We start from the raw sequence: 15,948 nt of genomic DNA, 5'->3' as shown, positions 1-15,948 counted from the left end.
ATTAGTTTTTTTTTTACTGGAATGGCAGGCAACATTTTTTTTTTTTTTGGCCTCACATATGATGGGACTAGTTTAAGGAGCTAGACAAGGAGGGGGTTATAAATTCATTTTGCTGGAGCACGTTGGTGGTAATGGGTGGCTGGGGGATAAATATACTGTTTTTCTCTGTGCTATGAACCTAATTGGAATGTATCAGACTCAAGTCATTAATACAGAATATACGCCCTCTAAGCTAACTGGGAAATATGGGGCTTACACATCATAGCTCACCACGAATTTAAACAAACCCTCTTTATTTCGCTTGGAATTGGAAAGAAAAAAAATGTGTGTGTGTGTGTGTGTGCGCGCGCTCCTACGTACATACACATACACTTATTTATTCATTTACTTACTTAGTTACTTATTCGTTCTTTCCTTCAGGTATTTCAACCCACGGCTGAAAAAAATACGTCTCCAGTAAAGCTTAGACTTTAGCAGCCTAACTCGGAACCGGAAGAATTCAGGACCCAGTTGCCCTACCGGCTTCTTTATACGGCTACACACATCCCGTCCAGTCGGCAGGGGGACCACCTAGGTCCGGGGAAGGAATTTGCCGACGTACCGTAACAGTTCCGTACACTCGGACTATTTCCAAGGTTTCCTCAGGTTCGGGTGGTGGCGGTTGTTCCTGGGAGCCAAGGCAACCGAGATCTTCCCAGGCTCGCGAGAGCGCCCCCTTTTCCCACGGCTTCGGCCCTCAGCGGCAGCGATGGCTCCGGTGTCTCGCTCCCGCAGCCCCGACTGGGAGGCCTCGGGCTCCGGGGGGAAACGTCGCAGTTCGTCGAAGAGCCCGAAGCCTAGCAAATCCTCTCGCTCTCCGCGGGGCCGCCGCTCTCGCTCGCACTCTTGCTCTCGGTCCGGAGACAGGAATGGCCTCAGCCATCAGCTGAGTGGCCCCAGCCAAGGCTCCCGAAACCAGTCCTACCGATCCCGCTCGCGGTCACGGTCTCGAGAACGGCCCTCGGCGCCGCGGGGTGCCCCTTTCGCTTCTGCCTCATCCGCCTATTATGGCGGCTACTCACGCCCCTACGGGAGCGACAAGCCATGGCCTAGCCTCCTGGACAAGGAGAGGGAGGAGAGCCTGCGGCAGAAGTGAGTGAGACGAATGCACCTTCTCTTTCACGAGCCCACCAGCTTTCGGAGTCAGGTTTATTGTTCATCCCGCTCCCTATTCTTCCCATGTCGCTCGCTCTCCCAGACTTGCACCCATTTTCATCCCGTCCTTCAGTCTAGCTACGATAACGCTTTATTCGCCGTTTTCTATCCTTAGGTTTTCACTCATCCTCGAGCCCCTTCATTAGTGCCCTGGTCTTCCGCTACCTGCTTCTGCCTCTTGGCTTGTAGCGGACATGGCCGAGAGTCTCAGACCTACCGGAATTATAGCATTTACTTGGTTGTGTCGTTATCATTCGTGAGCATATTTTTATTACCCACTAGACTGAGCTCATGGAAAGGAGGAGCCCGGTTTTACCGATCTCAAAATTCATAGTGCCTAGCACTTTGTAGGCGCGCTACCATAGCTTGTTGAATGATCAGAGGTTTGAGATAAAACAGATAAAAACAGTCCTGAGGTAGATTGGAGACCTACCTCTCCAAATTAAAATTTCCAGAAAGTTACCCCAAACTGTCAGTCAGAAAGCAACCAGCTTATTAGACATTCCTCACCAAAAGATGTCAGAATTCCTTGGATCAAATTTGCATTTGTATATTTAGAAGATAATTTATCTTAAGAGTACAGATAAAATCAGGTGGCAGCAGGGATGAGAGCTTGACTGCTTGCTCTTTACAGCCTGTCAGGCATTCTTCCTCCTGTCTAAATATATTTCAGGTTTGGTTTTAAATATGTCCCCTTTTAGATTTTCTGTTAATTCAAGTGGGAAACCTGACTCTGACTCTGCATAATTTTACCTTTTCTCCTGAATAAAGAAGAAAAAATAATTTATTCAAAAAATCAAACCAATTGTATTTATTTTGTAAGGGTTTAAAAAAAGACAAATGGAGACACAACCAGCTAAACTTTGAGGAACTGGGCCTTAGTTTTTGGTGCTTTATTAATGAGTAATATCAAAAGTTAAAAGAAGAAATCACAAACATAAAATGAAACAAAAAAAATTGTGTCTTCCAAGAGTAGATAATTTACTCCTTTTCCAAAAAGGAATTAAAGGGAAAACAGAGAAAATAAACCCTGTATCTCGTTAAGTACAGTTTTCGTCAAGTAAAACTTTTCTTTCATTTTCAGAGTGCTCTTTATTGTCTACTTCTAATGTTCATTTTTCTTTTCTTCATTAATTCTTGAATTTCTGAAAACAAAGTTTGACTAAATCAAAAGTAGAGACTTCTCTTTACTTTTGTAAGTATAAATAAACAAATGAAGTTATTTCCAAACGTAAAACTGTTTCTGTCACATATTGCAGGGGACGAAATGAGCAGTTAGGAGCTGTGTCATGGGTGCAGCAGAAGGGATGCACTTGACAGCCTCGCAGGCTGCATTTCTGGCCGGGCATCTCAGCTGTCTGTAGTCTGTACCATTTGATAGAACTACCAGAACACCAGATCCTAAGTGTTGAGTTTACATTTAAACCAAGTTTTTATTAGTTTAAACTTTAAAATGTAAAGGGAAACTAGGACTTAACTGGACTCCTTTGAACTTTATTATATTTAGGAATCAACTTAGTCACAGAGTTATAATTTACCTGCCTATCTCTTCTAGGAGATTAAGTGAGAGAGAGAGGATTGGAGAATTGGGAGCTCCTGAAGTATGGGGACTTTCTCCAAAGAATCCAGAACCAGAGTAAGTGATTTAAAAACATATTTTTTAAAATGTGACATTTGTTTAAATCCAGAATCTATGGTCAAAATTTTTCTTAAGTGAAGATGTTTAAGTACAACTCACATTTTTTTTTCTTCTTTCTTGTGATTTATGCTGTTCTACCCCTTAAGTTTTAAAAAAAAAACATTGAACATACCTAACGATTAAAACATGCTCCTAGCGGATTTTAGCATGCTAATTGTTCTCTTTAAATTATAATTCATGGGGTGCTAATTTCCTATTCATAGAAGGGTTCAGTGTTGAAAGAAATACGTATTTATTATTTTGAATTATTGTTTCTCAATCTGGTAACTGCATGTCACATGTTAGCATTACAAAGGGTTTTGGTTTTCTTTAAATGAATGTACTGACATGGGTTTGTTTAGTTTTCCTGTATCCAGTACTGTTATTGAAGGCTTAATGCTTTTTCTTTTTCTTTTTTTCTCTTTGGTGCTATTCATAAGCTGCCTTTTCCCTCTCCTCTGTTTCTGTGTCTACTTTAGGTTGTGTTGAGACAATGTGCTTGACAGGTAAACCTGTAATTTGTGACAGGATGATAAAGCATTATTATCTTTAAGTTGTTCTTTTTTTCTTTTTAAAAAAATTATTATTTTTTATTGAAGTATAACTGGCACATAATAGTATATTGCTTTCAGGCATACAACATAATAATTGATATTTGTATATATTCCAAAACGATCACCACAGTAAGTCTAGTTAACATCCATCACCATACACAGTTACAAAATTTTTTTTCTGGTGATGAGAAATTTTAAGGTTTACTCTCTTAGCAACTTTCAAATATGCAATACAATATTATTAACTACAGTCACCATGCTATACATTACATCCCCATGACTTATTTATTTTATAACTGGAAGTTTGTACTTTTTGACACTCTTCATCCATTTTACCCATCCCCCACCTCCTGCCCTCAGGCAACTACCAGTCTGTTCTTTATATCTATGAACTTGGTGTTTTTTTGTGTTTCTTTTGTTTTTGTTTCTTATATTTCTTTTTTTTTAAATTAATTTATTATTGTTATTTAATTTATTTATTCTTGCAGTGAGGAGGTAACTAGGTTTTATTGTTTATTTTTAGAAGAGGTACTGGGGATTGAACCCAGGACCTCCTGCATGCTAAGCATGTGCTCTACCACTTGAGCTATACCCTCCCCCCTTATATTTCACAAATAGATGAAACCATATGGTATTTGTCTTTCTCTCTGGCTTATTTCATTTAACAAATGCCCTCAAAGTCCATCCATGTTGTCGAAAATGGCAAGATTCATTCTTTTGGGGGGGGGTTAGTTAGGTTTACTTATTTATTTATTTTTAGAGAAGTTACTGAGGATTGAACCCAGGATCTCATACATGCTAAACATGTGCTCTACCACTTGAGCTATACCCTCCCCCTTCATTCTTTTTTAAGGATGAATAGTATTCCACTGTGGTCTGTGTTGTGTGTGTGTGTGTGTGTATTTCTTACAGTTTCTTTATCCATTCATGCATTCATGAATGTTCAGTTTTATCTATATCTTGGCTATTGTAAATAATGCTGCAATGAACATGGGAGTGCAGAAATCTCTTTGAGATACTGATTTCGTTTCCTTCAGATATATACCCAGAAGTGGGATTCTTGGATCATTTGGTAGTTCAAATTTAATTTTTTGAAGAATCTCCATATTGGTCTCAATAGTGACTGTACTAATTTATATTCACACCAACAGTATACAAGTGTTCTCTTTTCTTCACATCCTCACCACTTGTTATCACTTGTCTTTTGATAAGTCATCCTAACAGGTGTGAAGTGATATCTCATTATGGTTTTGATTTGCATTTCCCTGATGATTAGTGATGTTGAACATCTTTTCATGTATCTGTTGGCCATCTGTATGTCTTCTTTGGAAAAATGTCTACTCAGATCCTTTGCTAATTTTTTAATCAGATTGCCTATTTTTTCGCTGTTGAGTTCTTTATATATTTTGAATATTAACCCCTTAGCAGATATGAATTGCAAATATTTTCACCCATTCGGTAGGTTACCTTTTCATTTTGTTGATGGTTTCCTTTGCTATGTAGGAGCTTTTTATTTTTAATTTTTGTTTTTGTTTTATTTCTTAATTGAAGTATAGTTGATTTACAATGTTGTGTTAGTTTCAGGTGTAAAACAAAGTGATATATATATTCTTTTTCAGATTCTTTTCCATTATAGGTTATTACAAAGTACTGAATATAGTTCCCTGTGCTATATATAGGAGCTTGTTTGCAGAAGCTTTTTAGTTTAATGTAGTCCCACTTTATTAATTTTTGCTTTTGTTACCTTTGCTTTTGGTGTCAAATCCAAAAAATCATTGCCAAGACCTATATCAAGGAGCTTACCACCTAGACTTTACCTTCCCAGTCTTACATTCAAGTCGTTAATCCAGTTTGAGTTAATTTTTGTGTAATGGTATAAGACAATGGTCCATTTCATTCTTTTGCATGTGACTGTCCAGTTTTCCCAGCATGATTTTTTTTTGAAGAGACTGTCCTTTCTTTATTGTATATTCTTGGCTCCTTTGTCATGAAATAATTGACCATATATGCATGTATTTATTTCTGAGCTATTTGGTCCATTCATCTATATGTCTTTTTTATGCCAATGCCATACTGTTTTGATTACTGTAACTTTGTAGTATAGTTTGAAATCAAGGAGCATGATTCCTCCAGCTTTGTTTTTCTTACTCAAGATTGTTTTGGCTATTTGGAGTCTTTTGTGGTTCCATGTGAATTTTAGGACTATTTGTTCTATTTCTGTGAAAAATACCATTGGAATTTTGATAGAAATTGCATTGAATCTGAAGATTGGTTTGGGTAGTATGGACATTTTAACAATATTAATTCTTCCAATCCATCAGCATGGAAAATCTTTCCATTTATTTGTGTCTTCAGTTTCTTTCATCAGTGTCTTATGGTTTTCAGTGTATAGGTTGTCCATATCCTTGGTTAAATTTATTCCTAGGTTATTTTATTCCTTTTGGTTTCTTTTTCTGACAATTCATTAGTGTATAGAAGTGGAATGAATTTCTCTATTGATTTTGTATCCTACAACTTTACTGAATTTATTAGTGCTACGTTATTAGTTTTTTGTTATAGTTTTTAGGATTTCCTATATATAATATGTCATCTGCAAACAATAACAGTTTTACTTCTTCCTTTCCAATTTGGATGCCTTTTATTTCTTATTCTTGCCTAGTTGCTCTGGCTAGGACTTCCAGTACTATGTTGAATAAAAATGGTGAGAGTGGGCATCCTTGTCTTTTTTGCTTTTCATCATTGAGTATGATGTGAACTGTGGACTTGTTATAGATTGTCTTTAGTATGTTGAGATACTGAAACTTGTTCTTACAGATACCTTTGGAAAGTGCCCGAAGAATCTGAACTCAAAGAATTAGAGTTGGAAGGAATCCTAAAACTTTTCTAGGCAGTACCTAAATTATTCCAGATGTGATCTTCGAAAAGATTATATGATATAGGAATTCCCTTTCCAAACTATTGTCGCATGTTAATAATACTCATTTTTGGAATTCTCTACAACAGAATGAAATCCCTTTACACTGTAGTGTGTAAGGTTCTTGCTCTGGGGAGACAGAACAGTTGCTGCTCTACCATATGCCTGTTCCACATAAAGAGTAAAATCACCAAGTCTTCCCTCAGCCTTCTTATCTCCAGTTTCTTTCATCTTTCCTTATGATTCCTGTTTCCCTGCATTTTCCCTATGGTTTCTTCTGAAAATATAAATCTTACATCCTGCTTTCAGTGTGAATAGCACTTTGTAAACTATAAAGCATTATGCAAATAAAAATGATTATTATGTTATTATGAAGGTGGTAGACCCTTAAACTGTACTGTTACAAAAGCAGTCCGGTGCTGGCTCTTAATGGTTCTTGGACAATCAGTTTGTCACTGAAAAGTTTTAAGTCTGTATTTTTATACTCCATGATCCGTATTTTATCACTTTTCTGATTCTCACAACCATTTTCTTTAAACTCAGCTCTGATGAACATACACCAGTAGAGGATGAAGAGCCAAAGAAAAGCACCACTTCAGCTTCTACTTCAGAAGGTATTTTTTAAATATGGAAATTTTTTATTGAGGAGTTTTAGAAGTTTGTAAATAGTTGAACATTAGACTTTACTCAAATTGCCATCATCAGTTCCTTTCCAGTATTTCAAATACAATAAAATTGATGCTCAGAAATACTTCTTTAGAAGTTGTTTTTTCGTATTTTATGTAGACGACAAGAAGAAGAAGAAGAAGTCTAGTCATTCAAAAGAAAGGTCCAAGAAAAGGAGGAAGAAAAAATCATCTAAAAGAAAACACAGGAAGTATTCTGACGATAGTGACAGTGACTCTGATTCTGAAACAGACTCCAGTGGTAAGAAAGCCAACATCGTTCTGCGAGCCTTGCTTCAAAACTAGTTTTACTTCTTCAAGGCTGATTTTAGAGGAAGGTTCTTAAAAACAATAATAGTCAAGAGTTTTGAACACTCCCGACTTTGTGTGGGGCTCCCTGCTAAGTGCTTGATATGCATTATTGCTATTTAATCCACACAGTAACTGTAGTTCACCTCTTAGAGAGGCGGAAAGGGAGGCTCGGAGCAGGTTGTAAATACTGCACCCAGGGTCACCCAGTTGGGATTCAGACCTAGGTGTTGCGGCTCCAGATTGGTCGTGTACAGCTGTACAGGCGTGTGGTGCCAAACCAAGTCATAGGGGCTGCATCAGCCCAGTGGAGTGGCTCTTTTGTGCGATTCTCACACTCAGTGGGCAATTGCACTTTGTGCAATTTTCAGAAAGCCGCACCACAGAGGAGCCGTCAGGCTGGCAGCTGATTTATAGAAGACACCCCCTGGGGGCCGATGCGTCCCAAAAAACCACCTTTTTGTGCCCCCTCCCAGCTGATGATTGATAGAGGGTGTCTCCTGGGGACACATTACACAGAGGCGCCCCTTCCTCTGATGTCACCTGGGTTTCCTGGCCACCATTGTCACTTTTCTTCCTCACTGCTGGAAGGCTGAGCTTTCTTGAAGCACAAATCTGAACATGTTGGTCCCTATTTAGAATCCTTCAGTAGCTCTCCGTGGCCTTCAGGGTGAAGTTCAGACCCTGGTTGAGCTCTCTCATCACACAGACCCCGCGCTCTCGTGCAGCATCCTCTGTGGCCTGAGGATGACTTTCTGTCTCCTCCATATCTCACGTCCTTTCTCTTGACTCTCTTACTTAGTACAGAGAGTCTGTCTGCCTGCAAGGCCAGTCTCTCCCTGCCTGCGACTTGGCTTACTCATTTTAACAGTGGCATGCCTAATTTTTGTAAAAAAACTGATTTTAAAAGAACGAGCTTAAGAGTCACCTTTTCCTGGTCAACCTTTCCTCAACCACCCTCCCCAAATCAGCCTGATTTTGAGATTCCTCTGTGCTCCCAGAACACCCACGTCCTTCTGTCACTGGATGCTGTTTACCTCTTTATCTCTGTCTCCTCCATTGGACTGAGCTCCTGGAAAGCATCTCCCGCAATACACAGAGCAGGAAAATACTCACACATTCAGAAAAGTAAAGGGAATCATATAATACCATATACGTATCATCTTAATTTTAACAATTATTAGTATTTTGACATATTTGCTTCAAGCATTTATTTGGTTAAGATATTCAAGGTTAATTACAATTATCACACTGCCACCCTAAATATTTCTGTATACAACTCTAAAAAATAAGGACCTTTTCCTATCTAATCAAAATATACTATTATCTCATGCAATAAAATTAATAATAATACCTTATATTACCAAATGCTTAGTGCAGCTTTAATTTTATTGTCCCTAGTGCCTAGCACATTTCCTGACCAGTAGCAATAGATATTTGAATGAATTAATTGCTCTATAACAACAAATAGAAGAGTAATAAGATATTTAACTACTCAAAAGTATTGGGGTTTTAGAGTTAAAATTTTTTAAAATTATAATGTGCTTTTATTTGCAGATGAAGATACAAAAAGGAGAGCAAAGAAAGCCAAGAAAAAGGAAAAAAAGAAGAAACGCAGATCGTCAGTTTTTTTTCTTTAATTTTCATTATGGAAAAGTTCAACTATATATAAAATTATATAAAATAGGATAACGGACCTCCATGTAACTATCACCCAGCTTGAACAATCATCAACTCTGGGGCAGTCTCTGTTCCCTCCCCTATTATTTTGAAACCAATCCCAGATATCCTTTCATCCATAAAGCAGCAAGTTTCTCTGAAAGATAGGCATTCTTTAAAAAAGAAAAAATAACCACAATACTATTATCACGCCTAAAATATTTAACAGTAATTTCTCAATTCTCAGCAGTTTTTGGTACAGTTTATTCAAATTAGGATCCAAAGAATATCCATAAATTGTGATTGGTTGATAACATGTCTTACATCTCTTTAAATTGATAGGTTTCCCCTCCTTTTTATTCCTGCAGTTTATTTGTTAAAGAAACCAAATTATTTGTCCTTTGGAATCTCCTGCAATATGGATTTTGCTGGTTGTATTCCTATAGTGTCCTTTTAACATATTTTCTGTCCTTTATATTTCCTGTAGATTGATAGTTAGGTCTAGACATTTGATAAGGTTCAGATTTGAGCTTTTGGTGGGAATACTTCATAGGTGTTGCTGTGTACTTCCATCAGGAGGCAGGTAACGTCTGGTTGTCTCTTTTTGTCATATTGACGGCCATCAGTAGTCATTGCCTAGGTTCCTTATTTCATTAGGGATTGCACAATGGTGATAGTTTAATTCTGACTTTTTTCATTTAATTGGTAGAATAATTGTGAAACCTACCCTCATTAACTATTTGGTTACCCTGAAGTACAGTTGGTATAGGAAGGGCAGAATATCTTACTGTTTTTGTTTTATCAGTTTTCAAAATAATGAATTAGATTTTTTAGTATCATTATGAAACCAAGGATTCAAACATATTTGATGTATTTTAATCCATCACACTTAAAATTATTGATGCTCAAATTGGTAAGAGATTTTTTTAACTGCTTTATTTCTATTATCTCTACACCATGAGAACTGTATTTTATTGTTCCCTTTAGGGATCTTTTTATAATAGTGAAACATGATTTGGTTAAATAAGTTAGATTATTTAATTAAAATTCTTCTCTAACAAGTTTGAATAAGCTAAGCATCCAAATCATTATAATCAGTCTTTCATTGCCTTGAAAAAATAAGATTCCCTTTAGCATGGGAATATTAAATCAATTTGTATCAAATTATAATCATTACAGGAAGAAATACAAGAAAAAGAAATCAAAGAAGAGCAGAAAAGATTCCAGTGATTCAAGTTCTAAAGAGTCCCAAGAAGAGTTTCTGGAGAATCCTTGGAAGGATCGATCAAGTAGGTTCTTCTGATAGACTTTGACTCAGAATAAATAAAACATTAACTGATTAGTTAAAATGTGAATATGTTTCTGAACATCTTTTCATGCAGAGCCTGAAGAACCCTCAGATTTGATTGGCCCAGAGGCTCCTAAAACACTTGCTTCTCAAGATGATAAACCTTTGAAGTAAGTAACAGTATATTTACAGTGTCTAAAGTATCTTCCCAAAAGTCTGGTCCTAACTTACCTTTCCAGGCTTATCTCCCTGTACTCCCTTATTTAGATCCCAGGTTCCAACTGAGCTGAACTGAAACTTCCCTGTGTTTACTGTGTACTTTCCCACTTTGTGCCTTGTTCACCTTACTGCTTCCCCCAACCTGCCTTCCCTTCCTTTCCCAGCCCTGGTTTCTTCACTACCCCCACTTTCTTCCTGTTAAAGTCCTTGACATTCTTCAAAGCCCTTTTCAAGAGGAGGAGGGCGTGTGCTGATTCCCAGTACCTTCCCTTCACAGGTAGATGTGATTCCTACCTCTCTTTCTCTCTTTAATCCTTTAGTCCTCCCAGCAGTGTTCTATTTCTTTTGTGCAATGTATTATATATTGTGCATTGTATTCGTGTTATATCCTTATTCATATATAAATTCTACGAGAACAGAGATTATTTTTGTATTATAGGCTTTGAGTTTAATAGGTATTCAAGAAGCATTCAATGAATTGAATGAAGGGATCGTGGTTTTTAAAGTCCCCTTGATTGAAAGTTAATAGATAACTGTTACTGTATAGCATTGTTATTGGTTGTAAGTCTAAAAAATATGTTAATTTGAGATATATTATCTCTTTACTTTTTTTTTAAATGGAAAAAGGGAAATGAAATTCTCTGGAAGCACAAGCAATAAAGGCAATACCTGTAGGGAAAGTTGATCTGTAATTGTAAACAGTGAATATATGCTTACTAACATCAGTTCTGTTATTCTTCCAAATATCTCTGCATTTCTGGCCTAGGGATATAGGTCACAGTGCAGTGTTCACTAATTAAATTAAAAATGAATTCACATTGGGCTTCCCAGCATGCTGCCACCCAGCAACTCTTATTCCTACTGTTTTATGAGAGAAAATGTGTTTCTTTGTGCTCTCTTTAGATGGTGAGCTTTTTATAATAAACCTTTTGTGAATTCTAAATTACCTTGTAGCTATGGCCATGCTCTGTTACCCGGTGAAGGTGCAGCTATGGCTGAATACGTAAAAGCTGGAAAACGTATCCCACGAAGAGGTGAAATTGGCTTGACAAGTGAAGAAATTGCATCATTTGAGTGCTCGGGTTACGTAATGAGTGGTAGCAGGTATGTTCTTGGCATTGAGGTCAGTTTCCATGATTAGACCTTTTCCTTTCTCACTACCAAAATTATATTTTGGTAACTGATTTTCATTACGTGACCATTTCTAATGAAAAGTAGAGTATAAATATTGGTTTAATATTGGTTTTATTGGTATAAATGTGGTTGTCTAAAATTCCAAGTAAGTATGCAACTCAACTATACCTCCAACGTCAAAGAATCAGTCTTTCCAATGTCCTTTTCTAGTTCATATTTTGGTACAGATAGTTTACCCTCTGGAGGATGTAGTTAAATTCGGTTACTTGTCACTGCCACATGAGGAATATGGCATTCTGGTAGTTAGGAAAGCATTTTCTTAAGACAGTATTTCATAAGACAGTGTTTCCTGTTTTCTGAGTTTACTCCCAGTTCTCTGTAGAGTCAGAGAACATGGACTCTCTAGTTCTCTGGACTCTTGAGAATGGAGAGCGGAAAGGATCATGACAGAGATCAGGTTCAGCATGAGGAAAGGCATATAAAATTAGGGAAGAGAAAGCGAAGTACCAGGAGGAACATAGGGAACTAATTGGGTATCAGTACCAAGATCAAACTGAATTTTGGATTTTTTTGAACTTCATAAACTTATAAAAGTAGGTAAACATTTTTAAATGAAATTGGAGGCAAATATTTGCAGAACCCCTTGAAGCACCTCCAGAATCTTGGATTCCTGAGGACTGACATTTAAAAACAGTATATCTAAGCACCAGTAAGACAAGAAAAAGAAATTAAGAGGCATGAGGATTGGAAAGGAGGATATAACACTGTCATTTTTTGTGAATGATACAATTTTTGGTTTGTTTTGTTTGAATGATATAATTTTTTAACATAGAAAATCCTAAAGACTCTTCAGATGAATTATAAATAATAGGAAGTTTTAACAAATGGTTGGATATAAGGTTAATACACAAAAATCAATTGCATTTCTATGTAACAGCAACAGAAAACTAGAAAATGTAATTAAATAAAAAGAAAACATATTTTTATTTTTCATAGAAGTATAGTTGATTTACAGTGTTGTTACTGACGTATTAACAAAGTGATTCAGTTATGTGTATATATCTATATACACACATATATATATGTATATATATATGTATGTATATATATATGTATGTTCTTTTTCAGATTCTTTTCCATTATAGGTCATACAAGATACTCAATATAGTTCCCTATGCTATATAGTAGGACCTTGTATATCTATTTTATATATAATAGTTTGTATCTGCTAATCCCAAACTCCTAATTTATCCCCACCCCCACTTTTCTCTTTGGTAACCATAAGTTTGTTTTCTATGTATGTGAGTCTTTCTGTTTTGTAAATAAGTTTATTTGCATCATTTTTTAGAGTCCACATATAAGTGATAGCATACGATATTTGTCTTTCTCTTTTTTACTTACTTCACTTAGTATGATCATCTCTACATCCATCCATGTTGCTACAAATGGCATTATTTCATTCTTTTTTATGGCTGAGTAATATTCCATTGTGTGTATATATGTGATATATATATATACGATATCTTTTTTATCCATGTCGATGGACATTTGGGTTGCTTCCATGTCTTGGCTATTGTAAATAGTGCTGCTGTAAACATTGGGGTGCATGTATCTTTTTGAATTAGAGTTTTCCCTGGATATATGCTTAGGAGTGGGATTGCTGGATCATATAGTAACATTTTTTTCAGTTTTTTAAGGAACCTCCATACTGTTTTCCTTAGTGGCTACAACAGTTTACATTCCCACCAACAGTGTAGGAGGGTTCCCTTTTCCACACCCTCTCCAGCATTCACTATTTGTAGACTTTTTAACGATAGCCATTCCAACCGGTTTGAGGTGATAACTCATTGTAGTTTTGATTTGCATTTCTCTAATAATTAGCAATGTTAAGCATCTTTTCATGTGCCTATTAGCCATCTGTATGTTCCCTTTGGAAAAATGTCTATTTAGGTCCTCTGTCCATTTTTTGATTGGGTTGTTTTTTTGTTACTGAGTTGTATAAGTTGTTTGTATATTTTGGAAATTAAGCCCTTTTCAGTTGCATCACTTGCCAGTATTTTTTCCCATTCTGTAGGTTGTCTTTTTGTTTTGTTGATGGTTTCCTTTGCTGTGCAAAAGCTTATATGTGGCTAGACACCATTTGTTTATTTTTGCTTTTATTTTTGTTGCCTTGGGAGACTGACCTAGGAAAACATTGCTATGATTTATGTCAGAGAATGTTTTGCCTATGATCTCTTCTAGGCACTTTATGGTGTCATGTCTTATATTTAACTCTTTAAGCCATTTTGAGTTTTTTTTTTGTGTATGGTGTAAGGGAGTGTTCTAACTTCACTGATTTACATGCAGTTGTCCAGCCTTCCCAACACTACTTGCTGAAGACTGTCTTTTCTCCATTGTATATTCTTGCCTCCTTTGTTGAAGATTAATTGAGCTTAGGTGTATATGGGTTTATTTCTGGGCTCTCTGTTCTGTTCTGTTGATCCATACATCTGTTTTTGTGCCAATACCACGCTGTTTTGATTACTGTAGCTTTGTAGTATTATCTGAAGTCTGGCGGGGTTATGCCTCCAGCTTTGTTCTTTTTCCTCAGGATTGCTTTGGCAATTCTGGGTCTTTTGTGGTTCCATATAAATTTTAGGATTATTTGTTCTAGTTACATGAAAAATGTCCTAGGTAATTTGATAGGGATTGCATTAAATCTGTAGATTGCTTTGGGTATGTGGCCATTTTAATAATAGTTAATTCTTTCAACCCAAAAACATGGGATATCTTTCCATTTCTTTGAATCATTTTCATTTTCCTTTATCAATGTTTTATAGTTCTCAGTGTATAAGTCACCTCGTTGGTCAGGTTTATTCCTAAGTAATTTTTATTCAATTTTAAAAAGGATTTTTTTATTTTACTTTCTCTTCCTGATATTTCATTGTTAGTGTAAAGAAATGCAACAGATTTCTGTAAGTTAATCTTGTATCCTGCTACCTTGCTGAATTTGTTTATCCCTTCTAGTAGTTTTTATGTGGAGTCTTTAGGGTTATAAGAAAATATTTATAACAGTATCAGAGAATATGAAGGATTTAGGAATAAGTCTTAACAAAGATGTCCAAGACCTTTATAGGAAAAACTATAAAACATTATTAAGAGACATTAAAGAAGACCTAAATAAATGGAGAGATACCATGACAAGAATAGGAAGGCAATATTGTAAAGTCATCAGTTCTTCCCAAATTATCTGTAGATTCAGTGCAGTTCCATCAAAATCACAACAGAGGTTTCCATGAAACTTAATAAGATAGTTCTAAAATTTATATGTTAGACTAGAGGGCCAAGAATAGCCATCTTACTTCTGAAGAAGAGCAGGAAGGTGAGATTTGCCCTACCAGATATGAGGGCTTATTATGAAGCTTGCAGCACTTAAGAGTTGGGGAACAAATGAATTGTTCAATGAAGTAAAATACAGAGCACAGGAGCAGAGCCATACATCTATGGAAGTTTGTTTTATGAAAGAGATAATATGTCAGATCAGTGGGCAAAGAAGGAACTAAGCAGTAAATGCAGCAGGAAGAAAATTGTTATCCATATGGAAAAAGATGACAGTAGAACCCTGTATCACCATATTTAAAAAGCAGTGCACCTGGATTAAGGACTTAAACTTCAAAACCAACTTTAATACTCTTAGTATAAAATATGAGCAGATATCTATTAGATCTTGAGGTGAGGAAGTATTTCTTAAAGAAGACCAAAAAAATGCACTAACCATAAAATAATATGTTGATAAATTTGTCTGGGTTAAAAGTAAGAACTTTTGTTCATCAAAAGACATCTTAAAGTAAATAAAAAGACAAGTTCCAGGCTGGGGTAAGATCTTGTTATACATACAATTGATAAAGTTAGTACTGAGAGTATTTAGAGAATACCTATAAATAACCCAAAAGAAAAGTGGGGAAATGACACAGTCATTTTTCAGAAGAAAAAAATATGTGGCCTATGCATACATAAAAAGATGTTCATTATCATTGGAAATGGAAATCAAAAACATACAGAAATACCATTTTACACCCACTTGATAGACAAAAGTTCAAAGTTCTGACAATACCAAGCATTTGAGAGGATGTGGGTCTCCAGGATCTCTTAAGTATTGTTCATGGTGGTGTAAATTGGTACAACCACTTTGGAAAACAGTCTGACAGTTTCTTGGAAGGTTAAACATTCACATACTTTATGACCCAGCAACTCCACAGCTACATACCCAAGAGAATCTTTCCCAACTACTAGGAGATGTGTACATCGATGTTTATTACAGCATCGTTCACATAGCACTTTCTGTTCCAGATAAA

The 15,948-nt window shown here is 36.2% G+C and overlaps 1 protein-coding gene across 6 annotated transcripts in view; it reads left to right on the top strand.

The window, feature by feature from the left end:
* Positions 1-566: 566 nt before the first annotated feature.
* NKAP (NFKB activating protein) overlaps positions 567-15,948 on the top strand; it is a 37,325-nt gene continuing 21,943 nt past the window's right edge. For 4 of the 6 annotated variants that reach the window (XR_012504664.1, XR_012504663.1, XR_012504662.1 and 1 more), the window contains exons 1-8: positions 567-1,131; positions 2,750-2,830; positions 6,884-6,954; positions 7,127-7,267; positions 8,872-8,935; positions 10,153-10,262; positions 10,356-10,431; positions 11,435-11,584. Coding sequence is in view for 3 of the 6 variants with exons in the window: in XM_074359226.1 (XP_074215327.1) it covers positions 749-1,131; positions 2,750-2,830; positions 6,884-6,954; positions 7,127-7,267; positions 8,872-8,935; positions 10,153-10,262; positions 10,356-10,431; positions 11,435-11,584 (1,076 nt within the window). In the remaining 3 variants the exon portion in view is untranslated. The remainder of the gene's footprint in view (positions 1,132-2,749; positions 2,831-6,883; positions 6,955-7,126; positions 7,268-8,871; positions 8,936-10,152; positions 10,263-10,355; positions 10,432-11,434; positions 11,585-15,948) is intronic. The other 2 variants (XM_074359224.1, XM_074359227.1) reach the window with 2 other exon arrangements.

The sequence above is a fragment of the Camelus bactrianus genome, chromosome X, assembly GCF_048773025.1.
Source record: "Camelus bactrianus isolate YW-2024 breed Bactrian camel chromosome X, ASM4877302v1, whole genome shotgun sequence".
Lineage (NCBI taxonomy): Eukaryota > Metazoa > Chordata > Mammalia > Artiodactyla > Camelidae > Camelus > Camelus bactrianus.
Note: the sequence above shows the minus strand (reverse complement) of the source record. Positions and strands in the feature narration are given on the sequence as shown.